Source organism: Crocodylus siamensis, chromosome 14, assembly GCF_052110815.1.
Source record: "Crocodylus siamensis isolate JL-2025a chromosome 14, ASM5211081v1, whole genome shotgun sequence".
NCBI classification, from domain to species: domain Eukaryota; kingdom Metazoa; phylum Chordata; order Crocodylia; family Crocodylidae; genus Crocodylus; species Crocodylus siamensis.
In genome coordinates, this window is record NC_143408.1 from 1,541,369 (window position 1) to 1,568,779 (window position 27,411).

Genomic DNA, 27,411 nt, shown 5'->3' on the forward strand with positions numbered 1-27,411 from the left:
CTGAAAGCTTGTAAAGAACAATTTTTTTCCAATTTAGTTGGTCTAATAAAAGGTATCACGTTTACTCAAAGGACCGTGTCTGCCTATGTCCTTAGAGCAATATAGCTATTACCAACATCCACAAATCTTCACACATTATAAGCATGGAAGACTTCTTATTTTTATTTTTTTTTCCAGGCTAACGTATGCCATTGAGATGAGCCCAACCTGGATAACTGTTCAGTTAATTGTGGTTTTTGTTAAATTCCTATTTGGAAAAAAAAAATGCTTTAGCAATTTGTGCTGGCTTTAACAAGATAATCTGTTATATTGCTTCTAAGGTCAGCTAGGCCAAAAGGTAATGAGTCAATGTCCGTCTGAGTGGGGCCAGTCTGTTGACCCAGGGCAGGCTTACTTGCATGGGAGCGCTTGTAGCCTACTGACACTTCAGGAATTATCTTTATAACCACCTCAAAAGTATTACAAAACACAATGACAGGCTGGCGCTCTGCAGCTCAACAGGCAGCGCCGAAGTCTTGGAAGATGCGGTTCACTGTAAACATCGCCAGTTTGTTTTAACACAAGATAACGGGGGGGGGACAGCTGGGAGTGCAGAATCAGGAGGTGGACATTTCACAGCCTTTATGACGAACAAGGGCTGCAAAAAAGAACTATTTGCATCACAGCCATGACACTGAATGATGCTAATAAACTATCCTAGACCAGAGAAGTAGAGAGGCCCAGAAAAGTGAGCTCTCTAGCTGGAGTGCTTCCAGAAAATGTTTTGGGTTGGGGTTTTTTTTTAGTTTCCTTGAATTTTAACAGAAGCAAAACTGCCAGCCAGCTACATCTTAATGGCATAAAACTAGGTTTTTATAGATAACCTCCCCAAAAGCTCCTTTGCAATAAAGTAGGATTGCTTGGACGCACTTCAAAACATGCGACTCGCCATAAGGCATCCTGTGTTTTAAGGCAGGTAATATTGTTAGCCGGCAGGCGATTCTGGTCTCGTAGGTTTGGGAGTTGAGTGCAACCTGCACCTTGCTAATAAAGCTCAGCTCTCCTGTGCTGCGAGCTGGAGCGTCCTGGTTGCTCTTCTGCCTTTCGCCCCAGCTGCAGATGAATGTGTCAGGAGATGGTTAGTTAGAAGAATGATGGTGTTTTATAGCAGGGTTGGGATCTCTGTCGTCCCAGCAGAGTCTGTTTGGGCTTATGCTCCTGTACTGGTGTGGAGAGGTGGAAAGCATGCTTGCTAACTCTTGAGGTGCTGGACCTCTTCCAGCTGCATTTCTGTCACCTCTGGTTCTGGACATAGTCTTGCCAGAGAGCCCTCTCCTGAAAAATAAACTTTCTGCATCAGACCCAAGGGCTCCTACATTTTCTTTCTCTCTCTCCCCATCCCAGCTCCTAGCATAAGCTTCATAGCTATGCTTTTGTTCCTCGTTTAGTCTTAAGGCATGGAGATGGAGGAATTCTAGCAACTCCAAGGTGAGATGGATTTACGTTTGCAATACGTGTTTGTGTCTGCTGCTACACCAGGGCCAAATGAAAGCTGAACTGGGGCAGCTACAAGCATGCTACAGTACCACAGTTCAGCTTCTGCTGTCCACGGGATAGGAGCAGCTCCGTCCATTAATGAAATCTTCAATGAAAAGCTCTAGTACGTGTTTGCTTTATTGCACAGACTTGAGAGTTTTCAGTCTGCAGCCACATGGTTGGAAAGGGTCTGTTCCTGATAGCAGGCCTCTTAGGGAAGTGGACCCATTATGACAGTTGCGTCTGTCCCAAGGTACTTTGGGCCTCAGATGCATCATCTTCAAGACAAAAGCATAATTAATCTTCCTCTGTCCCAACTAAATGGAAGGCAGCCTCCAAGGATAGCCTCTGCCACCTGAGGTCTATTGAATTGGATGACCCCCCCATTTTGTTTTATGTGTTTTTCCTGAAGTCAACAAATATAGGTTGGCCCCAGTGGGAGCTGTGGGTTTTAACTGAAGAGTGGATGTCTACCAAATTCATGCTGGAGCAGACAAGATGCTCCAGGATCTTTAGAGGGAACAACCTGACCTTGTAAAACGAATGGTGCAAGAGGGAGGGTGCCCTCATACTGACGGTACTTGGCTGTGACTTGGTAGGACCAGGATCTCTGCCTCTCTCCGCTACAGACTGACTGACCTTGGGTAGAGCAGTTGATATTCCTGCCTCTTCCCCGCTAGTAAGATAAGCTCTTTACAATACATGAATGCTTTAATGGTAAACTCTTAGATTGATGTTTATCAAGCCTTTTGATTGCTGCAAGTGTTTCTGGAAGTAAGTGAATATGGAGGGTGAATGTCTTGTTTTTCCCAAAGTGGTCTTAGGAAGTTAAATTATCAACCATTATATCTTTGTGCGTCTCTAAATTAACTAAACAGATTGAAAACTCAACTGGAAGCTTCATTCCACACAATGTTAGAGGGCTTTCTTTCAAAGCATTTTAGCAACTGTTGGGATGGAGAGGGGGTTGCACAACACGCAGGCTATGTCCCCATTGCCTGCGTAAGCTGGGAGACTCATACCTGTGTCTGAGCTGTTCGACTAGCTTAGTCCAGGTGTGAACACCCCTGTAGCGAACCCTTACGTTGTCTTTGTCTCTTATTGCATTGGCGGTTTGTGTCTGGAGATGTGTCCTGTGGCTCTTTGTGTAGCAATACTCTAGGGAACTTTCCTCCTCTGTTATCAGTTGCAGGGCTTGTTCTTTGAGAGAATTGCCAGGTGGGGACTGGAGGATGGTCCGCACTTGAGAGAGTCCCCTCCTTCCCCTTTTTACGTCCTCAGTGCAAAGTGGGTAGACTCTAACCAGAGTTCAAACGAAAGATGAGCATGAAGCACCTCCAGTGGTCAGGGGTGCTGGTTGTAGCCTTTGTGGTCTAAGGACCTAGGCAGACACGATTCTTTGGGTAGATATGTGATCTCTTTTATTAGACCAACTCAGTAGTGGGGAGAAAAATGTTCTTTGCAAGTTTTCAGGCACAGACACTCTAGGAGAGTCTCCCTCTGCCTGAAGAAGGGCATTTTGTGCCTGACAACTTGCAAAGAACAAATTTTCCAACTATTGAGTTGGTCTAATAAAAGGTATCACATCGACCCAAAGCACCTTGCCTCCAATGGTCAGAGGTTTTGGTATGCGGATGGCAGGTGTTAGCTAAAATGTAGGTAAGAGCTAGGTTAAATCTGCATAGAAGATACCAGTATATTCTACCATGGTAACCAAACAATTGGGAAGGCACAAGTTTTGGAGGGACAGTATAAAAGTGACCTTGCCTCAAAGTCCTGTATACTCGCAAACTTTCATCTACTAATTATTTAATGAAACGTCCTGAACACTGAATCTATGTTTATAGCCCGTCACATTGCTAGTCAAAAATGCGAAGCAATGCAGAATTTCAGCCTAGTGTGAATGCAGCAATCGGTGCGTGTCTCGAACACATAGCTTGTGAGAGCTTTCTTACAGACATACTGGTGGGCAGCACCTCGAAAAAGGAAAAAAATCTTTTCTGTCATCAGGTTTCCAAAACTGTTCTTCATGTCAATGAGGTAACCCCCTATTTCTTGGTTACTGTGCCAAAGTCTACAGATATCCTCAGTGGTTCTTTAGATGAGTTGATGCAGGTAGGAATAGAGAGTGAGAGGTTTTTTCCCCATCACAAGACTGGCTTTTAATACTCTATCTCTTTCCCATGGACCATATTAAATCCATTTTTTAATTATGATTATTCAAGGTATCTCTTCACAGCAGAGAACCTGTAATGCTTGCTTATCTTCCCATCTTAATCTTGTTAAAGAGATGTTACCCAAATAACCGTGATGAACGTAGACCTCTGCAATAAAGTGTGTTCAGTGCAGGTTTGATCATTCTCAGATCAGCTAACATTGTATGCTAATTAAATTAAAGCTGCTTTATCGTCACATGTCGGATGTGTCTTCTAGGCTGTCCGTCCCTTTCCCCATTCTTCCTCTCCCCTCTCTGAATTACTTAATACTCAGTGGGTGTATCTATATGTGCACACTTACTGCACAGTCATTTAGGTTACTGTGCGGTAACTATGGCGACTTATGCCACTTGGGCATAGATTTGCTACCTGCACGATGCAGGTAGCAAATTTACACCTGTGTGTAATTACTGCGCAGTAACGCATGTGTAGACACATTAGTGCACAATGTGTATGGACTGACTTGGAACTAACTTTACTCCCAAGTTGGTCCACACACAGCGTTACTGTGCTGTAATGCCCGCACGTGTAGATGCCGGCTTAGAAACTGCAGTAACTTACTGTGCAGTAAATGCACATGTAGACACTCCCAGTGTGCTTCAGTTTCTTCTCTGCCTTTGATTTTCACTTTGTTTAAAAGTTGGAAAAGAACCATGCACAAGCAAGCACTGTTTTGGCTTTTTTCACTTCCCCCCTCCCCCCAAGCAACCACTTCTCAGGATAAACTTTTTAAAAAGTTTAATGAACTGAGGGTCCCTTTTTTTTTTTTAGGGCTGTTGAAGCCGACCGGTGCATGCATTTGCAAACTTTTTTAAACTTTGCGAAGTAAAGAAGTTGAGGCTGTCCCGGTGCTGCACTGGGGGTGTTTGCAGGGACTGGCACGAGTGGACAGCTGCTCCAGCAAGCTCCTGCTGCCCCTGAACTTCAGAGGCTGCTCCATTTTCTCACAGTACCTGCACCCTACCTCACCTCACAAAATGAAGGCTATGTGTCACAAACCGGTTGGAACTGGCTGTTGCCATGGTTTTCACGGTGGAAGGAACAGTTAAAGGGTCACATGACTAGCGAGGGAAATGCCTTTGTCACATGACTTTTTGGTGGCCTGATTAGCATACAGGAAGTTAGCTCCCTGCTGCCTGTTATGATGCTGTGATAATTGATGGGGTGACATCACCCGTCTAAACACACACATTGATTATCCTCGGGCTCGGCTGGAACGGTTAAACCAGGACCTTGCTGCCGACGCAGCGCCCCCAATCAGCACCATGGTCTTCAATTCAACTTCCTTTTGACACGTCACTTTTTTAAGTTTCTTCTATTTTAAACACAACAGTTGAAACGTGGCTAATGGTCTCGGAGTGGTGCAGCCAGTTTCGGACTGCTGCCTCCCGTTCTTCCAGCCTGCCTCCGCTTCGTGCCCACATGCGTGCCCTATATTTTATCCCTTGCGGAGGGACCTAGTTGGGATAAGGCCTCTTCCAAGAGGATAAAACGAGGATAATCCTTTTGCAGCAGACTCAGGCGCTGCTGAAATCTGCACTTGGTTCGTACAGGTTCATGTCTCTAAGCCACATTGATTCTTGCATGGAGATTGCATACAAGCTGATGTTCTTGTGTTAAATTTGCAATGGCCCACTTAGAAGCTTAGCTAACTTTATTTCTCAGCTACAGAGAGGGATGAGTCAGTAGCCGGCAGATAGCTTTACAAAACTTTGTTCAACTTGCCAAGATTGTGTGGCTCTTAGGTAGTTTATGGCCTTTTAGAGCAGATAGGGAGAATGTCAGCTCTGCAATACATCATTCGTAGCCGTAGTGAATGAAGCCTACAGGGAACCAGGCAGTAGTGGGGTTTGTAGGAGCTGCTTAAAGCATGCTGCTCCCATACGTACCTTATAGCTTTACCCTCTGCAGAAGCACGGTCTATCAAATACTAAGGGTGGTGCTTGAGAAGGTCCTTTGGACTTGAAAAATGTCAGGTTGGGTTGTCCGTGCAGAAAACTTTACAGCCGGTTCCTATCAATATATACGTTTTGGTAACCTAAGTACAGAAATTAGCTGCTTGGTTAAACACTTCTTTTTTGGCTGATTTTATATATACACATTTTAACTGGTTGGGGCAGTAAATGTTACTGGGGAAGAGGGTATTGTCAGATCTTTACTAAGAGCTTTTTCAGTTGCATTATTGCTGAAGTGTGTATTTCAGAACAGGTGCCTTTTTCCTTTCCTTGTCCTGTTTTACTCCAGGCAGCCCATTTGATGCATTTTAATCAGACAAGTTCTAGCTTTAAAACTTTCACCTGTGCCCCTGGTGTTTTGAAATTCCCTTCCAGAGCCAAGTCTTTCACTGGCTCGCTGTGCCCTCTACAGGACACTTAAATTCACTTTTCTGCTCTGTTGCTGTGGTGGATGCTGCATGAAGTGCAGTATCGACTCTACAGAGATGAGGCTGTTACTTGGTAATATCGTGGAAACTTTGGACTAGCGTGGATTTTACTCTGCCTTTGCACGTGTCCTATAAACAGCACAGGAATAAAGGATACTTTGCAACTGGGAAGTTAATTTTGAGAGCATTAGTACGCCTGGTATCTGTTGCATCATTAAGTAAAACATTACTAGTTTTAAATAAGAGTTACTTGAAGAATCCAGATAGGTCAAAAAAGGGCAGTTAATGCCAGAATCATAGAAATGAAGGGCTGGAAGGGACCTTGAAAGATTATTGAGTCCAACCTCCCTGCTCTGGGCGGGAATTTGTGACTTAATGTTGGAAGAAAACTTCCTGATTTTTTTATGTGCTAACTTACCACATTTCGTGGTTGCGACTACAGTGATACTCGCCCTGCAGTACAAATGAGAGGTGGATAGGTTTGGTTCACAAGAGATGCTTTTTTGAATGGCTGTTTGGATATATACTTCATTTGGCTTTGTTGGTTTTATGAGGTTGTTTACAGACCAATATAGTCAACAGTGCACTTAAGATGGCTTGGTTCACAAAAAGCTTATTACAGTGCTTTCTTGCAAACGTCGAAATTGTAGGCAGGAATGCAAAAAACAAAACGACTTAAAGATTTCTGCTAACGTGATGCTGAAATACTCCATGAGACACAAACCTTCCAGTAGCTGTAGTGGAGGCTGCATTATTTGGGCTTGCCTGCAAAATGCCTCTTAAATCCCTGTTCTTGCAGTGTTGGCAGTCTTGCTGCAAAATAACTTGCGTCTAAAAATCCCAAATCCTAGCATCAAAGGGTTGCCACAATTGCTCCGCTGTGTTTTGGTAAGGTCTGACTTCAGCCTGAGATCTTATTTCGCTTGGGAAATAGCCTCTTCTGGACGTCTTGAGCCAGGAAGACTTTGCAAGCAGTGTAAGTCCAGTCCAAAAGCTGTCCAGCATGGCAGGATGAACGGCACTAGTGCACTGTGGCACTGTGACATGTCTCGGTGCATTGTTGCCAGCGTGGTCGAGAATTCAGTCCTGGTATGACTGGTACGTGATGGAGTTCAAAGGTAATTCACGTCTCTGGATTCAGCATGGGCTCCGGTAAAGCTCAACCAGAACAGCTAATGGCAGGGCTGCACTCTCTGAACACTGTCCTGTTCAAGCTGCATCGGATCTGTCTCTGAGTGTGTTCATTTGTTTTTGTACGATGGGGTATATACCAAATGGAGGCATTTTATGTCCGCTTTAGGCTCTTGCAATTTGAAAGTAATAAGAGGGCACCTGCCAGGGATAGTAACAGGGGTCTTGCATGGAAAAGTCTGTTTAACTGTGAGAGTGTTTCCCATTTGCTGCACTGAAAGGATTGCAGCTGAAATGCACCCAGGATCCTTAGGACTCTGGCAAACAGTCCTCGTGCGCCGGAGTTACTGTTTTAACCTAGACATTTCCAGAGGGAGGGGAAGTACCTAGATTTAAGTGGTATTCATTGAACCCTGGCGTATTGCAGGTGTTGATCTTCCAGTTCTCACGCAAGTGCAACTGGAGAGCGGGCTGGCTCTGGAGATGAGCTCTGGGTTATGGATGGCTTCTTACAACTCCAGGTCGTTGCTTTGCTTTCATAGCCTTGGTCCTCAATGACTGAGAGATGTTATGTTTGCATTTATGAATGAATCGACAGGCTCTGGGCAGTTCCTGTTGGGAACTGAATAAACTAACATCATATTTATCATCTGTGTTTGAGGCTACCAAAGCCAGGGACATAAGGGCTGGTCTCAATTCTTTGATTATTCAGTGTACCATTTCATATGACTTGTTTATTGCTCTCATCATTTTTATTTAGAAATGGGAACTGGAGGCAAACTTTGGCCTGTACTTAAAAACTTCATTCATAGTTGAGGTGTTCAAAATTGATCAGCTAGTAAGAGCTGAAAAAAGGAACTTTTGTTTGCTGCATGGGGGGGAAGTCGTTGTTACTATTATTAATTAATCTGTGTGTGTAACTGGTCTTGCTTCTCTGTTTACAGCGATATAAAGAGAGAAAAGAGAGTCCCCTCTCCTGATGTCATAGTGTTATCTGACAACGAACCTTCAAGCCCTAGAATGAATGGTTTAACAAAAATAGCATTAAAAGAGACCAACACAGAGGCACTCATGGTGAGTCTCATCTTGATGTCATCTAGGCTATTGCCTTTTAAATGTACTAGGATGTAGGGGCTGATTCTTTTGATCGCAACCATTTTAGAGTACAGGATAGACCAGTGATCCTCAACCTTGTTAGACTCGAGGCACTTGTTGGAAAATCGTCACTTGGTTCTTTGACTACAGAAAAATAAAGTAGCTATTTGCAGAGTACTCAGAAAGACCCCAAGAGGGCAGAATGTTTTTAATATTACAGCTTGTTTGAAGTTGCTGGGTTTATCTTGCAAACTGTTTTTCCACACCTAACTAATAGTGCCAACACTGTGCTAACCCTGCAGCACCCCTGAAAGGTACCCTGTGGCACCCTGGTTGAGAATCACCGGCATAGAGTATTCAACAGCTATTTTTACCAACTGGTGCACCACTTTAGGCAGTCTGGTTTATGGGAAGCGAGTTTCTTGTAATTGAGGCTCTACTGAAGATCAAAGTCCGGGCTTCTGTCTGTTAAATGTTCTTCATACCAGCTTCATCAGCCCCTGTTCTTCTCCACAGAAACAAGAAACTTTGTAGAGATCTGTTTGGTATTTAATATACACAGCATGGCACAGTTGAAGTTTTTTGTTTGACAGTTCATTTTGTCATCTATTTCCTCAATTAGAGGAGGGATTTTAGAATATGCTTTTGTTTTTAAGAGCTTTCCTTAGCTTTTATGTCCATGTGTTGTCATATAAGCTATATTCTCTTCTCGCCCTTTAAACCTAACCTGTCCTTACAGAAAAGCAGTCCGGAGGAGCGTGACAGAATGATTAAGCAGCTAAAAGAAGAGTTACGGTTAGAAGAAGCAAAACTTGTTTTGTTGAAAAAGCTGCGGCAGAGTCAAATACAGAAGGAGACCACTACTCAGAAGGTACCTATTTTGCCACAGATGTCTGACAGGTGGCTGTGGTGGGTGCTGTAATCTGTGGTGCTCCACATCATTTTCTAATCAACGTAGACATCTCTTGGAAGAGTTGCTGTTTATTTCCTGTTAGAACTTTCTTTTTAAATTCAGGTCCTTGTGTTTCAAAATGTGCCTGTCTGGTAGATATCTTAAAACCCATTACTTTAAAAGTCAAACCCATTTTGAAACTTTGGTGTTTTGGGTTTGGGGATTTTTTTGTTTGTTTGTTTCTTTTCCTCTCTGCTAAATAGTTTCATATGCCACGTAGGCACCAAAAGGCTCATTATAGGTTTAATGCTATTCCTTGTTTTAAATATAGGTGATTTTATTCTGGAACAGATGGATGCCTCTTTTAAAAGACTATTTAAATGAGTCCTTTATATTTACAGTATACATCCTGCAACTGGTAGCATGCATGCTCCCATACCCTTCCTCATGCACCAAATCACCAAAAAGGGGTTTTTTTTGGTAACATTCATATAGTACCACCCAGACAGCTTTATGGAGGCATATCACAAAGTAGAGAGGCATGCATGTCTGTGCTGTGACTTTTCTTGAATGAGTGCTTTGACTTCTTTCTCTCTACTACTACCGCATTTGAAAGACTTGCCTGATCAGCTACGTGTTAGAAACTAACCTCAAGTTCTTAACGTATTGTATTACTAATTCAATAGTTTTTTCCACAGGTGTTAAACCTCCCCCCTGAATTTAAGTATGCATTTAAAACAAGAATTATGCACTATCTCTCTCTCTCAAATGATATACGGTGGATTGCCTGAACTCTGCTATTGCATATCTGGTTCTTCCAAAACGTTCTTTCCAGATTTTTGATTTCACTGTTGTCTTTAGTCTTCCTGTTCAAGCTGCCAGTCAAATCAGTGTTATGTTTCATTTTGAAGACTTTTTGGCCGTTTAAAAATGTTACGTGCATGTGGTATGCTTAAAATAAGGATTTGCAAGATCTTTTTTAGTCGTTATGCAGCATGCATATTGTCAGAATACATGTAATAGGTCATCCTGAAATGGCTCCTTCACCTGTCAGCACTGAGATTCAGGGTTTCTGACATTAAAAAGGTTTGAGCCATGAACAATCAGAGTTGGTGGTGAAGCACTGTATTCTTTAAGTTGGTTTCAGAGGTGTTAAAAAGCTCTGGCTAGGGACACTCAAAATCCTGAATCCTAGTCCTGGCAGGCAATTTTAAGAAAAATAAATTTAAACTTTTTTTAATTTCTAAAATGCAATTATGGCTTTATGGAAGGTAAGACTTTGTACAGGCTTGTTTTTAAAAGCATTATGGTTCACACTGGAAGCAGATTCATAGAAGTTTTGGGCTGGAAGGAACCTCATGCGATCATCGGGTCCAGCCCCCCTGCTCAGGGCAGGAACGACTTCTGGGGTCAAATAAACCAAATGGGCAGAAGTGTATTGCTTCCCTATTTTTTTGGTGGTTTTTCTTCTGAATTTTTTTTAATAACTCTTATGTGCTGAAACAGTCTCAGTGTTGGGTACACGCATTGCACAAGGAGAAGTAAGAACTTTGGATACTTGAATTAACCAAGGAGAACAAGACAACCTTGCTTTTTGAAAGCCTTTCCCAATATCTTGAAGCATCCCTTTTAATCTTTTGTGATTTCACAATGCAAAACAAGGTGACTTCTTCGACTCCACCCTCCTGGTTTGAGGGATGATTGTACCACAACAAGAGATGATGTGGGTCTTTGGATCCTAAACTTTTCCAACTCATGAAAATGGGGAAGGGGAGTAGGGACATGAATTTAGGAGAAATCCATCCCTCAAACCAGAATGTCCTGTTTAACCAGTTGTGACTAGTCACAGTGGACAGTAAGACCAAATTAAATTAAGCCGTCTCACCAGATTAATGGATTTATTATTTTTTTAATTACCTAATTGCTACTCTGTGTTTTAATCATAGTTTTCCATTCCTGTGGAAACAAGCAAGTCGATACCATCTTATCTACTTAAACATATCTCAAGTGCTCTGTGGGAAGGGGATGATGTCTTGAAAGACTCTCCTCCAAGGCCCAGGGAGGTTACTCTGCTGTACTTCTGCCCTCGTATTCATGCTTTCTGTTGGTCTCTTCCAGCCGGCCGGTTCCTCGGGGAGTGCTGTGGCTACGCCTCCCCCCTTGGTGCGAGGAACGCAGACTGTTCCTTCTGGCAAGCCATCCCTTCAGGTCAGCTCCTCTTACCAAGTTGCGGGTGTGCAGGGGAGCTGACGGTGCATTGTAGCCAAAGGGAGAAAGTTGTCACCAAAATAGTGATTTGGTTCTTCAGATATCTTTCTTGTTGTTTAAATCAGTGGTAGCCTTTGCAATCAGCTTTTTAAAATTAAGACCAGAGGGGAGGGGAAAAAAGCTTATTTTGGTGGGTCATCGTCTCATTTCCTGGAACCAGAGGAGTTAAACAGCACTCTTGAGACCAGCGTGAGCCATGTGTGACATCTTCAGAAAGAGAGTGTGAGACTACAGTCAGTTGTCTGGGGTAGAGCAGAACAGGGAGCTCCTGGATCGCATTTTGTCTGATTGAGATGTACATCTGGAGCGAGTTTGCGTAGCTTCTTTATCTGTTCACTGAAGTATTGCAGTAATTCCTGGGTTTGTTCGGAAGATTAGCTAATAACTGCAAGCTGCATTTGAAGTCTTTCAATGAAAAAGATGTTAGGAGTGGGTAGAGCATTAAGTTCCCCTCACTTTTCAAGCTGTGCCATTTTATTCCCAAAAAATGGGGAAAGCAGAAGTCTTGCGTCTTGTGAGATCCTGAACTCATGAACCACGGTCAGTTTGGGCCTCTCAGATGAACAGGGAGCCAGATGTCCAAAGCTGTGTTACACTGAGTGAAATAAGTTGTTACCACAGGACATGTTGTTAATGAGACCTGTGAATTTTTCTAACTGGAGCAGCTGGAAAACCTTTTTTTAACCTGTATGTTTAGTGCTTGGTGTAAGACACTGCTTTGCAAGAGCTTTCCTGTAGTTACAATCACAAGAACGCTGGAATTGTAGAAAAAGTCAAGAGGAAGAAAGAGAAGACAAAATCAAAAGGAAACAATTATTCATGCAATGATGGGGTATCCAATGCAGTCTCTGGATGTCTCTCTAATTTTGTTAGGCTGAATAAAAGTATGGAAGAATTTAGAAGTTAATGCCTTTCTGTTTTTCAGACCTCTTCTACACGCATACCAGGCACTGTTATCCCCCCTCCATTAGTCCGTGGCGGGCAGCAGGCATCTTCAAAGCTGGGATCTCAGCAGAACACACAGATAGTAATGCCGCCTCTTGTTAGAGGAGCGCAGGTAAGAGGTGGTTCCTTGGTACATCCCCTTGACTTCTCCAGATGTTTCCACTTCTTCCCCTTTGGCCTGCAAATTCTCACTGTTCTCCTCTCCACATCTGCATTCCACCTTCAAGGCTGCGTTTTGGGTACCACCATCCCCCTTGGCCTGAAAGTGATTCTTCTAGGAACTTTGCCTTAATGGACTTGGATGCATTATGACCACAACCTCCTTCTGCCCCATGCTTGCTAATGCAGTCTGTTGTAGCACCCTTAATAGACCAAGAGAAAAGCTCAAACTCGGGTCTTGTGCGGTGGCACAGAGCACTGTCCCCTTCTGTTAACCCTGGTGCTGTGATACAGCCAGTGCTTCTCACTGCAGACAAAGGGACCTAAAAGCAAGACTTGGAGCCTACTGCCTTCGTTCAGCAGAGCAGCATAGAAAACTTAAAGCAATTGTGTGTTTAACTTCTTTTCCCTCCTCCTTCCCTGTCTTGTCTATTGTGACTCTTGTTCAGATGATAACATTGTAGTTTTTCTCAATACCTGACTGGCTTAGTAGGCCAGTAAATGAGGTGACCAACTGGAGAACTAGAAATCTGGTTATAAAATCTCATGCCTACTCCCATTTGCCCCATATTGAGGAGAAGGTAGTGATTCCACTAGGAAAGCAGGGGAGGGGAGGTAGTTAAATCTGATATGATCCATTGGAGACTGTCACCACTGTGCGTTACAAGGGAATATTGATCTGGCTCAGCAGGGATTTATTTTGCAACCATGGGTCTGCTTTTTTAATGTCTGCTTGCTCTTCTGACTGACGTGAAGGAAAAAAGTCTGGCACTCGGGATTTCACTTGCTTTCAGCCCTGATTATCGTGCAGAAAGCATATTCACTGTACCATAAAGTAACAATAGCCACACTAGTAACTTTAAAACAGGAGATGTAGGAACTACATGGTTAAGAAAAGAAATATGGACTTGCAAGCTTGAGCCAGAAGTGTAGCCAGCTTTGGTGTTGAGAAACGCAGTGGCCTCGGATTTTAGCATCTCTTTCTGATGTTGCATTCTACATGGTTTCTCTTCGAATGGGTTTTCGGTCAAAATGAAGCTGCAAGGTTGGGCTTCTCTGTTAATATTTATTGCGTGTGTTTTGTCCCTTGTCATGCTTCATTTCCATAACATCCTTTCATCCCACTTAACCTGCCACCCGCTGTTTCCCATCCCCTAACCGCCCCCATCTCATCCTTCATGGTACCATTGCATCAGCCCATTTCTGTGTCTCCCCAGCAAATCCACAACATCCGACAGCACTCCAGCACGGGGCCACCTCCACTGCTGCTGGCACCACGGGCATCCGTCCCCAGCGTACAGATTCAGGGGCAGAGAATTATACAACAGGGTTTAATCCGGGTGGCCAATGTCCCCAATACCAGCCTGCTCGTCAATATTCCACAGGTGAGCTCCAAAAGTTGATGTGCACCAAACGTAACACGTCTCGAAAGACCAGAGGGAAACAAATACAATTGCTGATTGTCCGGTTGCTTTATCTAATGACTGGTTGGTGCCTGCTCTCTTCTCTCCTAACTGCTTGTTATCGCTACTGCTCTGTTCTTTGTTCTTTCTCTAGACAGTGCTCTCAAGATACAGTGCTCTTAATACATGGGGGGGAGGGGGTCAGTCCCTGCAGTCTTACCTTTCTTATTTTTTTTACATAACTTTTAACAGATTTTTATTGGGTCCAAAAAATTCCAAGTCAGAATTGTATATTTTCTGTGAGAAGACAGGAAATACTTCATGCTTTGAGAGACTTCCTCTAGGACAAGACTTGGACAGAATAGAAACTTCTTCCAGGCTGAATTTTGGAGCTCTGCAACTGTGTGCTTGACATTTTCACATAAATTCATGTCCTCCAGAATCTGCGTTTCTTTTCTCTCTCCTGTAACCTTCTCCCCACTCTTCTCCCTAAACAAGCATTTTATTTTTGCATAAATAGAATGATTACTGCTTTATGCACAATTCAGAATGGCCTTTGCACTCCCTTTTAGGGAACCCATGAACAATAAGCAACTTGTTCATTCTTAATGCTGATATTGATACCTATTCTAGCAGAGGAGTGGCATGTCGGTTTATAATTTGGAAGAAACACAGGGTAAAAGCCAGTAGTTTGACACTTAAGGAGTATAAGAGAGGGAAGGACTTTTAAATAACTTTTTCAAACTTCTCAGCTTTATTGTTCGCTATTTCTGCCATTCGAGTAAACAAGTGTCTGTGTTGCACTGTTAACAAAGTTTATCCTTTTCATTGTCTGTCTTCTTAGAAAGGACAAGTTAGATTAGGCCAGAGGGATTGAATAATTTGGTAGCTGTCATTGACCCAGAATACCATGTTTATTTTTTGAAGGCCTCACCAACTTCAATAAAAGGTACAACCGTGACATCTGCTCAGGCTAACGCCACCACTACCAGCGTTGCTTCTATAGTGAACTCCAATGATTCCCCAGCCAGCCGGCAAGCTGCTGCCAAACTTGCACTGCGCAAGCAGCTGGAGAAGACGCTGCTAGAGATCCCACCTCCAAAGCCACCTGCACCAGAGATGCATTTCCTGCCTAGTGCAGCCAACAATGAGTTTATTTACCTGGTTGGATTGGAGGAAGTGGTGCAAAACTTGCTAGAAACTCAAGGTAAGCTCATGCAGTCGATGCCTGAGGCCTAAATCCTGAAGGTTTTGAAATAAGCTAGAACCATCAATTACTCTGAAGGCATCTGGCTTTTTTACTATGTTGCATCTGCGCCCTACCTCATTTGAAAGCTCTTTAGCATGAGCGTATTAAAGTCGAGACCAGGCACTCTTGCCAGTTCTAAAAGCAGCCTGGCTATTTAGTCACGAATGTCAGTTAATCTTAACTCAGACCTGATGCTCCTTAGTTCCTCCAGCTTTAAAATGAGGATAACCTTTACCTCTTTTGTGAGTTTTAAAATAGAAAGTGCAGTGGGAACTGCTCAAACTGCTTTTATTCACTGGTCTTATACACTGCTGAAAGCCTCCTTCCTCTCGGGTAAAGGTGGCCCTTCCTTGCTGCCTCCTGTTGTTTGCAGCAACAGTACACACTTATTAATTCAACTTCTGGCTAACCAGTGATCTGGTCGTGTCCCCTTGAGAGAACCCCTGTTCAAACCCTATCTTTCTGAAGGGTGGAATGCCTGAAACCCTTCCAAAAATTGCATTTTAAAAACTTTTATACAGAATTTGTAAAGCAGCGTATGCTTCCCCTCCTCCCACCCCCAATAGAGCTATCCCCTCGAGAGGTAATTATAATTCTGATCAGTTGAATGCAAAGAGTATTTAAGTAATACTTTGAACAGGTTGCTTTGGTGTCACAAGTTTGTATGATATTTTAAGGGAGAAGTTGACTGGTCTTGAATAGATCGGACCTACAGCAATAGGTGATCAGGAATGGAAAGAAGCATGATTTTATGCATGTTTTGTTAATTAGCACACTATTTAAAATGAACATGTGCATCCGTGCTTAGAATGAAGGCTGGGGTGGCTCTCAAACAAAAAAGGGATATGTATAAATATACGCTAATTTAACAAACATGTCAGAATGTGCATGGGTCTTAAGTAAGTCTATGACTTAATTAGCAAAACAAAAGGGTATGTTAATTATCGTTCCTTGTAATGACCTGTCTAAAATTGGACTCCAGTCTCCAGGAAGCAGGGACTTTTGGTATCCGTCATATGTCTAACAGACTTTGAGGCATTTAAAATAGTATATTTCTGTTTTCATTTTGAGTCATAGGAAAGGAGCAAGGGGGTAAGAACTTTATCCCCTGGGTAATCATTTGGTCATTAATGGTACTTGCATTAACAGCTCTCAATGCACAAGAGGAGGTGTGTGTGATTTGAAGATGTATTTGATTATAGGAGGGAAGGGGCAAGAATTTATCCACTGTAGTCATTTATGGGTTTTGCATAGAAATATATTTGGAGAATAATCATCCCCCCCCAGTTTAATATTTTTTGTTTTGGGAGGAGAGGGGTTTCTTTAAAGTTGGTGCCTCTGGGGTTCTGCACTACTTGCTGTGCAGTTTGGTTAATCTTGCCAGCAACCCATTTAGACTAGCTCGGTGTGCAGGGATTGCAATGAGCTCAGAACACAATTTAAAATAGTTAAAGAAACTAGGACTAGGAGGATAATTTAAGAATATACCGCATAATAAAGGCTTAAATCACTTTTGGACCCCTGCATAGGGAATGGGGAATAACCTTAACTTCTGCACAAGCCAGTACTGAGTTTGAACTAACTTGGCTGCATGTTGTAGGTAAAGTTGTGATTGCTGCATCATCACGTGAGCCCTACATGTGTGCTCAGTGTAAGACTGACTTCACCTGCCGTTGGAGGGAAGAGAAGAATGGAACCATTATGTGCGAAACTTGCATGACTTCAAATCAGAAAAAGGCCCTGAAAGCTGAGCATACTAATCGACTGAAGGCTGCCTTCGTAAAAGCTTTGCAGCAAGAGCAGGAAATCGAGCAGCGGATACTGCAACAGACTGCCTCTCCTGTACAGACCAAGTCAGAATCCATAGTCCAGCACCACTCGCTCAAACAGGTAAGAGACCTAACGAGTTAGACTTGCAGTTCATTATAACCAGCGAAGGCTCCATAGCTGTACACTCACACTGTGCACGGGCCTTGTCTTTGAAGGAACACATATGAAAGTTGATATGTACTACTTCATTCTCTATAAACTTGTGACAAGGGGCACAGATGTACATAGTCAGAAGGTGAAGGGGGGCTGCTGGTGCCCAGGGAACGAGAGTCGATCATGTGCTGGTTCATTAGAGCCACCTTCTTAGACCCACAAGGCAGGCCTTTTTGATTATGGCACAATGGTAGGGCTCAGCATTGCAGACAATTATAAATAATTTCTGTAACAATAGAAGAGTTTTATAGTCCATAGTTTCATAGTTGTTTAGGGCTTGAAGGGACCTTACAGATCATCGGGTCCAGCCCCCTGCACTGAGCAGGAAAGACTGCTGGGGTCAGTTCTACCCTTGTTAGTTTTCATGTTCATTTAGCAGGACGCTGAGTATCAACAGGCAACCTGGGAAATGCTGATCTTAGTTTAAAAATCTAAATTTCAAATAGAGTTCACAGTTGAAGCAAGGTGAGCACATCAACTCCAGAATGCCAGACCAGGGAGCACAAAGGAGACCTCATTCGTTTAATAATACAGTTGAAATACCTCTGGCATCTGGTAACTTGGACTTGTAATGTGAAAACGAATAACCTTTATATATATAAACCCAGAAGTAAAATTTATTTATTTATACATAATAGATGTATATAAATATGGACTTGTAATGTGAAAGCGAATAACCTTTATTTATTTTTTTATATATATATATGTATATAAATAAATAAAGGTTATTCGCTTTCACATTACAAGTCCGTATTTATATATATCTATTATATGTAAATAAATTGTATTTCTTTATTGACAATGACAAAAAAACAATGCAGAACAGTATGTGTTCAGCTAACTTGGTTGTGGCTGACTTTTTAAGTGGTAGGTACAATAAGTATCACTAGTTTTAAATGAAATAAGGATCTATTTGTTATTCCCAAGCACCGTATTTGGTACAGAAATGTAGCAGGAGCAGAAGATTGTTCTGTTCGATACAGTAGAACCTCTGTGCTTCGTACTGTGCCTTTTAATAATTCAGGACTTATCTAGATTGGAGAAACTTGCTGTGGTGCAAGTGGGTTGGTGAAATTTTATGCCAGTACAGGTTTATTGCATCTAAACAAGTCCGTGCTTGAGGTAATTGCAACTAGTGGACACCTTTAAAAACGTAGTCCAGAGGTGTGAGCTGGGAACTCCCAAAAGCAGGATGTGCAAGTTGTTGGCCATGCGGTGGGTAACGTGTCTGAGGAACCGGGGCCCAAATACAGACTCCTTTTATAGATGACAGTGAGTCACTCGGGCTCCTCCTTGCCCCGTTTCTATTTATAAGCCATGACAAACCACAGGGGCATTAAGAGGGTGCTGCAGTGCTGCCTGGGACTAGAGTAGCCAGAAAGTTGGTGACATGACTCAGGATTGAAGTGTTGCAACCATGTCTGGGGGAGCTTACACACTGTCTCTCTTGCTGCCTTAGTCAGTGAGACTTCCTGCCTCTTACAGACACTTACTTTCAAAAATTGAAAGATGTAGTGATGTACATGCAGAAGGCGGCTTTTATTTTGCTTCAGAGGTGAAAAACTCTTTCCAGCCTTACGACCACCAGCCAGCAGGAGGTGGGGAAGGAGGGAGAGGGACATGGTACAGAATGGCGACACTTGCATTCCAGTGGTCTGATTGCGTGTTCCCTTGCTAGACTCCTAGCCAGATGTCTCGAGGTCCTTCAGGAGCCCCACGAGGAGTGTTGCATGCATTTAGCCAGTCACCCAAGTTGCAGAATGCATCCTCTGCAGCCGCACTTGGTAGTAGGCCAGGTAAGCATGCTGAGAGACCTGTCAGCAAGGGCAACGCTACCAGCTGGAAGAAGACTGCCATCAATACAGGTAGATTTTTCTCAAAAGTTCTTTTCTTTGTATTTGCTAGCTGCCCTCTGTCCAACAATCCTAATGCTGTGGGTAAGAATGTTTTCTCTTTGGCATTTCCCTGCTTGATGGGTAATTTGCCTCTGATGATGCCTTGCCTCCCTCTCTGTATGGTCATTTATACCTGTCGTGTCCAGAGCAAGTATAAAATGCAGCTGTGTGGGGGATAGCACTGTTAGTTGCCTGCCTTGCGTGGGTGTGAATGAGCACAGTGCTCCGTGTATGCAGTCAGTACGGTACTGTAGGCATCCAGCACCACTGCCCTCATCACTCATTCGGTCTCAAGTGTTACTGGTGTATTCGACCTCCAAGGCAGGTGGTAGAGAGTAGATCTTTCTGCCTTAAGTAAGGCTACAGCCTGCACCTCCTGCTGTGCTTCACAGAACGCTCGGCTCTGAACCATAGCTGCTGTTTTGATGCAGACGATGGATTTTACCTGTTTTTTGGGAAGGACCAGAGTTGGGAGGAAAGCAGAAGAGTCTTTTAACTAATACTTAGAATCCCTGAGAGAGGGAGGCTGTTGCAAGTGACTTGTCAACTTTTTATTTTGCTGTCTATTATTGAACATCCCATCTCGACCACACACACCCTCTCCCCCTCCCTCCCCCTCCAGTACAATTTCACTTAAAGTTTATCAATCTTGATTATTTTTCTGGACAATTGCAATGGCTTAAAATTGTCATCGAGCTGATGGGGAGGCAGGGCAGGAGGTGTATATGTTACTCAGACTTTGTCCCAGTTGTGCAGGTGGTCGTGGAAGCTTTCCTTTTTGCAAGGCTCTGGACTGCGATGCGTGGCAGCAGTTAGCTCTTGTTCCTATTCGGAGAGCGGGTGCTGCGTTGAGTGGTATTTTCTCCACTATTCTTTTCCTGTGACCCAAGCGTGTGGTGACATTTGTCTTTGTCTCCTTCTGTCTTGTCAGGCGGAGCTTTACCTTTTGTTAACCCTAGTTTAGCTGTGCACAAGAGTTCTTCAGCAGTAGACCGTCAACGTGAATATCTCCTGGATATGATTCCGCCGCGATCCATCCCTCAGTCTGCCACTTGGAAATAATGCAGAGGAATGCCTAAGAGGAAAGACTTACCTGTTTCTGCCATCCTTTTTTATACCACAGTACAGTGGAATCTGCTTTAAACCCAGCTGGATATGCCCAAGCTTTGTAGGAAGCAAGAAGACCACTCCTCATCCCATCGAGTGCTGCTGTCCTTGCCACAAGAAAGTGACACTGGGAGGGTGGAAACAGACTCCAGCTCGTTTGGCTGTTGAATTCTAATGATTGGCTGATGATGAAGGCTGTCGGGAGGGGGAAGAATAATCCTCTTTATTTTTTTTAATTATTTTTTTTTTGGCTTTATGTATTTAGTTTGGGATTTCTCTTTTGTTTGTCACCAGCACAAAAGGAGGACTGAAAGGACTCGGTCTGCTTTTGGTTTCTTTGTATTAGTAGCTAGCTAGTCACCACAAATACACTGTTCATTGGCAATCAAGGATGCAAGCTGCTGTAAGAAAAGTGGAATCTGAACACAATGATTGCGGATACGTTTAGCAGGTGGACTTCACGTTCGCTTCCCCTCTTCCCCCACCCCAGGAGGGCAATCGACAAATTGTCACGTTTCAAAATCTCCTGATAATGAGCTAATGATACCGAAGTGCAAACTCCAGTTCCAGTTGGGCACATCTTCTGATGGACTAGTCGTTGCCTGAGCAGGGCAGGACGTGAGAGCCAGGATGGGCCTCTCTCACTTTCGCCGGATATAGACTTTGTGAACATTTGATGCTCTAAAACCTTAAACTACTGAACAGTAAACGAATAGCCTTGTTCAGTCTCTCGAGCCCAGCACAGATCAGTCGGCCCTTTCAAAAGTTCCCAGAGATTTAAAACGATTTTTTTTTTGCGGGGGGCAGGGGAATGGTGTGGGCTCAGTGGTTCTTGCCAGAGCTTTTACTCAAACTAGGAACTCCAGATGCCGCGTGCAATCCGAGGGCGAGCGCAGGGAGCAGAGGGGTACAAGGCTGCAGTCAGGCGACAGGTTCTTTCCTCTGTTCCCGCTGGAGAAGCCGTCTTTCCTAGCCTACGCGTTAGTGGTGTGATGACTGGACAAGCTCATGGTGGGCATGCTTCGGCCCCTGCTGCCTAGCCCTGGTCCCCCCCGTTCGAATTCCGTTCTTCCATGCATACCGCGCATGCTCCTCTATCACGTTGCCTCCGTATTTCAGTTTTGGTAGAGCTTTGGCTAACCCTGCTTTAAGGACAGGTCTCTACATGGTTTTCATATATTTGTGGAATCCCCCAAATATTTAGAAGCATCAGGTCTGTTTTTTGGCCCCCTACCCCTTTCGAATTGGTTTCAAGTGGCAGAAATGTATGCCTTACTATTTGTATTGCATATTGGTACTAGAACTAGTGCTGATATGAATTATTTGCAAAATTATATATATATCTATCTATAAAGAAGGAGGGATACTATTTGGGTTCCGCTCTGAATCTGGTATTTTCTTAGCAGCTGTAGTTAGATACTTAATTTAAAGCAGTTACTGTATAGGGTGTCCCTCTTCAGATCCAGCTATCACATAATAATAAAAAAATCATTTAACCCCCTCTTCTGTTGTGTGAATATCAATATTTAGATATCTTTTTTTAAAAAACAAAGTCCAGTAGTGTAGAAGCTGAGTTGTTTTGCAAAAATGGTATTTGTTGGTGTATAAAACCCTAGAAGTTCAATTTGACTTTGTTTTGAACCTATTGAGATAGATCGGGGGTGGGGGGAGAGTGGGTTTTGTTGGGTTTTTTTGTTTCGTTTTGCTTTATTTTCATTCCAAGGTTTTTGGACGGGGAGGTAAGGAGAGAAATCGGAGTGCATTGAATCTTGCACTGTGAAACAATACAAGAATATTTCAGTTCAAGTGGGTTGTTTTTTTTTTTTTTGGTTCTCTGACAAATACCTGCCTTCCCCACACGCTGATGCCTGCTTCTGTTCAACGGCCCGGGCCAAAGCGTGTTTCTGAGTCTTTAAATCTGACCCCTGGAGACAACATTCCCATATCCTCAAATGGCTTTGTGGGAACCTAGGTTATGAACAACACCAAAGGCTGACAGGTGTACCCTTTGCGGTGTTGGGGCAGCCTGGGTTTCAGCCGGCGCTGTAGAAGAAAGGGCAGCAGGAGGGGGAAGAAGCATTAAAATTGCCTGTTAAAAGCTATGTCCAAACCTTTTTGGTAAGTGCCAGTTTGTTCCAGCAGCGTTTAAACTGGCGTTTCAGTGGCACGGATAAAGAGCCAGGTAACTTAACATTTGTATTTGAGGCACACGCTGTTTCTGAAGAGTTTCTAGTTAAAAAAAAAAAAAAAATGCATCAGAAACAGATTGACATGGCCTGCTTGCGTAAGGGTCAGACGAGTTGCTCGGCCCGTATGCAAGCAGTCTAGCCACACGTTCACTTGGTTTGAGTGCTCTACCAGGCTAGTTCAGGTTTCATACATTGTTTAAAATAATAGTTGAAGACACTTGATGCAAAACTTCCCAAATGCCTTCTTTCTCTTCCTTACCTGCCCTTCCCTTCCCTGCCAAAAAAAGAAAAAAAAATCAATCCTAAGCCTAATTTTAACACTGTGGTATTGTGACATAAAGGTAAAATTGCTCGGGGACATTGGAGGAGGGGACCTGTAGGCATATTTGAAGAACAAAACCTTTGGTTTGTATTTCATCCTGTCATGCTTGGTGTTCCTGCCCCCTCCAGGCTGCTGGTTTCTGCTGAGATGTTGCCCCGCGCGGTGCAGTGCGCTGCTTCACTCCTAGGGCCCTTTGAAAGAGGCAGCGTCCTCATCCCTGCCCTGGGAAAGTTGTAGTTTTTGCTTGAAGCTCCCTCTCGGAGCAAAAGACTGAACGTGCTGTTTGACAGGATGGACATGCAGATCAATACCCCATAGGTGGTCCCTCATGCCACGTGCCCCATGCCCTGCTCCTTGTTCCCCCAACTCTGCACTGCTTCGCTGCAAACGTCGCATGAGCTGGTCTGACGTGGGTCGGAGGCTGCTCGTTTCCCCCCCTCTCCTGGGGAGAGGGTTAGAGCAGCGTTGGTTCTTGCAAGCCATATAACCTCTTTCTTTGAGACGTTGCAACTACCAGATTTTATAATACAGTAATAATGAAAACGACTAACTATTGTACTTAGATTTTAGCAACTTGTGAAATAAACCCCAGACTTTTATTTGAACCAGTGTTGAAATTTGGGAGCTGTGTGGTTTTTAATTTTATTTTTTATAACCTAATTTATTATCTATTTTGATTTTATTGGGAGGGGAGGGGGGTGTAGAAGAGGTAACTGTTCTGCTCAGACATGAAAAGTGGCCTGGTTGAACCTTTTAATTTTTTATGGTGGAGAACATTTGGGCAGCTTTCCAGTTTGCATGAAGTTTGGCCTTGCTCATTTTTTTGTTGCAGGGATTCCTGTTAATGGCATTCCAGCTGTGATACGGAGGAGAGGTTTTTTTGGGTAATCGTAATTCAGGATAGCTTTGCTTTTGTTTTTTTACAGATATTTTGTTTCTTGTTTTAGGAACCATTCGTTTACCTCTGAATGATCAAACTGGGTCATGTTTTTGCTTATGGAAAGAAAGGATTTACCAAAGTACAGCTAAGAAAATGGCAATGGGGAGACAGGGACACAGCTTAGAGTCCAGTAGAGGAGAGAAGGCTCATACCGTGGTCTCATCAGAAACCCCCTTTGGCTCATGTCTGGGGGTGTTGGTTTTAGCCGTGTTTGTCCACGGACACAGGCAGGGGAGGGTCTTTGGGTAAATGTGATCTCTTTTATCAGATCAACTTAATTGTTGCAAAAATTGTTCTTTGGATACAATACCCTTCTTCAGGCAGAGGGATCCCAATGTAGACTCTCCCCCGCCTGAAGAAGGGCGTTTGTGCCTGAAAACTTGCAGAGAACAATTTTTCCAATGATTTAGTTGGTCTAATAAAAGATATCACACCTACCCAAAGAACCGTGTCTGCCATTTGGCTCATGTCACCTTCTCCTTTCGAAAGGAGGGCGCAGACGCAGGAAATTACTTTTTTTTTTTTAAAAAAGATATAAATATATATAATGCAAAAAGACCTCAAGGAACCGCAGTAGTGTTTGTCTGCTTAAGGCAGAGTTACGCTGTATATTGCATTTAGTGAAATAACTTGCATTGTGCTTTTTTTTTTTTTTAAAGAAAAAAAATTTATAATCATTTAACAAAGAAGAAAGTGTAACAGAGTAACGTTACGCCAGCGCAGGGTATGTTTTTGTCACTCGTATTTATTGTGACTCTAAATCTTTGATAATAAAACAAAAATTTTTAAAAAAAATGTTCCCACTAAAACCTGATAGTCGATTTCAATGGAAGACGAACCTGAAAAATCAATAACTGTATATTGTATTGTGAGGGATTTTTAGTATTTGAATGACAATAAACAAATGGACAAACTATCAGGTCTCCTTTTTTTCTTTTCTTTCTAAATGCTCCGGTTTTGGGGAGCTGGAAAGGCCTGGCGCTAGGACATGGTGCAGCCCCGTCGGAGCAGGATCCCACCCGTGACCGTGCCGTTTATTTGTCAACAGCCCCGGGATCCGCACGTGCATCCAGAGCAGATTTGGGGCTTGCATGTGTTCGAGACCGTGCATTGCAGAGTCTGGTAAGAGCGACCGGCAGGTACAGCCTGAGGCCCGTCGGTACCACCCCTGTCTGAAACGACCAGCTTTCTTTTGTGACAGTACAGGAGGAGGACCCGGCTTCCAAATCTTGCTGTGGCAAGGGAAACCGTGGCCCATGGGATAAGACCAGGCAGGTGGTGTTTTCCTCTAGCCCCAAAAACACCTCTTTCCCTCCCAGCCCCCCAGGTCAGGTGAGCGGGGCGGAGGGCAGGGCTGGGAGGGAGCGAAGCCTGTGCGGGCTTTGTGAAACAAGGTGCTGTGTATGGAGAGCAACTGGTTTCAGGAGCATGTTTCTCGTCAGCACGTACTGTCCGGGGGGGGGAAGCTTGGGAGTGTAGGGTAGACACTGCAGCCAAACGCATTTGCCACCCAAAACCTCCGCAGCGAGGTGCCAGCATCAAACCGACAGCCCAGAAACACGACGGGGAAGTGCCCCGAGCCTTGGGAAACCTGGCTGGATTTCTGGCCACCTGCGGAGAGGGAAGGGAGCTCTTTCCAGCCTGGCATGAGCATGCTGCCCGTGGGTTTTGCCCCTGATGCTGTACCTGGGCTGGGCTATGCTGAGCTGAGCTGGAAGATGAGGGAGACAACTGTACACCACCTTCATGCCCGCAGGGGTGACTCTTGGTGCCCTGCGCTGGCTCGCTGGGTATCCCCACAAGGCTTGTCCCTGTGCACTCAGCCAAGCTCAGGATTGCAGTGTTTTATCCTAAAAGTGCCGTTTAGTTGGAGAGGCTTTGAAAGAGCAGGAAATGCCACTTAGTCCTTGCTATACAATCCTGTTTAGAACTAGGCAGAAGACGGGGCAGGATGGCACCTTGGAGACTAACTGGTAAAACACATTTGTAGCCATGTACTGTGTGCGTGCGTGTACATACAAACTTTTTGGTTTGATTGTGGCTTTCACCTGAGCCAAACAAAGAAAATACTCTAAGCCCAGACACTCTCCCAGTGACCCCTTGTTTCTGCCTACAGGCGAGCAACTCTCACAAGACTCCCTGCAAAAATCGGCTTAATGCAACAGTGAAGCCGTGTCCTGCATGTCGAGGTCAGCAGCACCTTGATGTGGGGATGCCAAAGCTGGGAGGTCTGCACACAATGCACAAGGCACTTCGAGGCGCGCTTCATCTGTGGTCCTAACCCAGCCGAGCCTTGTCTCATTTACTCCATGGACAGCTTGGCTCGTAGACAGAAGGAAGCATCTCATTTAATGCCACAATTAAAATGGACTCTTACGGCTTTACTGAGGGCAACATATCTGTCTTGAAGTTGCTGCAGCGGAGGAGAAAGGTGGAAGGATGTTTCAGCCATGCCGGATGTCCGTGGCTTCGCCCTAGCAGAACGGCTGCTCTGCAAACCAGGACCACGTGTGGCCCTTCGCCCTGGCCTGCCTGGGGATCGATACTCTGAGAATGGGCTCAGCCTTGCCTGGAGGGGTCTGGTCTCGGCTGTGGGCGACACTTTAAAGGGTGAACCCGTGATGATCTCTAGGAGCAGAAAGCAGCGACGTCCACTCGGAGCCAAGACCATCTTTCAGGCCTGCATCATCTCCTTCCACCCTTTGTTACTCTATGTGCTAAGGCCAGGGGGTGCAAGTCCTTTCGCTGCTCACTCTATTCGGCTTCCAAAAACCCTTCCTTTTCCAGCACCAGGAATGTCTCTCTGACCGGGTCCCTTGACTCCAAAGTAGAGTCCCGCTCGTCTAGTGAGGTGGCCCCGATGCCCACTGGAGAGTGACCGGCACCGCCGCCGGACCTGACGCAGGAGCTGGAGACCCAGCGGCCTGACACAAGCCCGGAGCCGGTCGCGCCGTCTGGGAGCAGCGGAGCCGCCGGACGTGTTTCGCGCACCAGACGCTGTGCCGTCCGGCACCCGCCCCCCGCCCCGGCGTCGTTGGCGGCCAAAGGGCTAAGCCGCAGGGCACGGACAGCACGGGTGCAGTGCCTGCCTGGTGCGTTTCTTGTCCTGCACGTCTGGGACGCGGCGCTGGGAGTTGGGAAATTCGGAGGAGGGCGGCCGCTGCCGGTGTCACCGCAGGTCTTCACCCTCGGGGTTGGGGCCCCGGCGGGGGCTAGGCCTCGCCCGCCCCCCGCAGGACGGTGCCCTCTGGCCCCTGCCCTGGGGGCCGCCCCAGAAACCTGCGGCGGGGCCGGGCGGCGGGAAGCCCGCGGGCACGAGGCCCGGCCAGGGCGGCGGCCCGAGCAGCCCGGCGCCCGAGTCACGGTGCGGCCTGCCGGGCCGGGGCTCGTCCTGACGGCGCTCGGCACAGGCACACGCGCGTGGGTGTGAGCCCATGTGTGACACTGTTGCACATACACATCTACACGCGCTGCGGGGTGAGCGGAAGAAGTGAATTATGCATTACGCGCACACACCGGGGGGGTGCAACAGCCACCCAGCAGGGTTGTCTAGAAAGAGTGCACGGGTGTGTGTACACACATACGCACGTGTACACACTTGCGTGGGCTGTACACACGGCGCGCCGCCCCCGAGGTGCACACCCGCAAGCCGGGGGGGCGGCCCTAGCAGGTCCCCGCCTATCACGTGACCCGCGCCCTTCAAGATGGCGGCTGTCCTG

At 44.9% G+C, this 27,411-nt stretch overlaps 1 protein-coding gene across 11 annotated transcripts in view; it reads left to right on the forward strand.

The window, feature by feature from the left end:
• The window catches only part of GATAD2A (GATA zinc finger domain containing 2A), an 84,627-nt gene extending 60,021 nt beyond the window's left edge, over positions 1 to 24,606 (forward strand). For 10 of the 11 annotated variants that reach the window (XM_090026760.1, XM_090026759.1, XM_090026756.1 and 7 more), the window contains 9 exons: positions 8,190 to 8,319; positions 9,080 to 9,211; positions 11,351 to 11,440; positions 12,426 to 12,557; positions 13,822 to 13,989; positions 14,935 to 15,214; positions 16,857 to 17,146; positions 18,918 to 19,104; positions 20,066 to 24,606. In XM_090026760.1, the coding sequence (XP_089882886.1) occupies positions 8,190 to 8,319; positions 9,080 to 9,211; positions 11,351 to 11,440; positions 12,426 to 12,557; positions 13,822 to 13,989; positions 14,935 to 15,214; positions 16,857 to 17,146; positions 18,918 to 19,104; positions 20,066 to 20,196 (1,540 nt within the window). In that variant the 3' untranslated portion in view covers positions 20,197 to 24,606. The remainder of the gene's footprint in view (positions 1 to 8,189; positions 8,320 to 9,079; positions 9,212 to 11,350; positions 11,441 to 12,425; positions 12,558 to 13,821; positions 13,990 to 14,934; positions 15,215 to 16,856; positions 17,147 to 18,917; positions 19,105 to 20,065) is intronic. The other variant, XM_090026754.1, reaches the window with a different exon arrangement.
• The last annotated feature ends 2,805 nt before the right edge of the window (positions 24,607 to 27,411 follow it).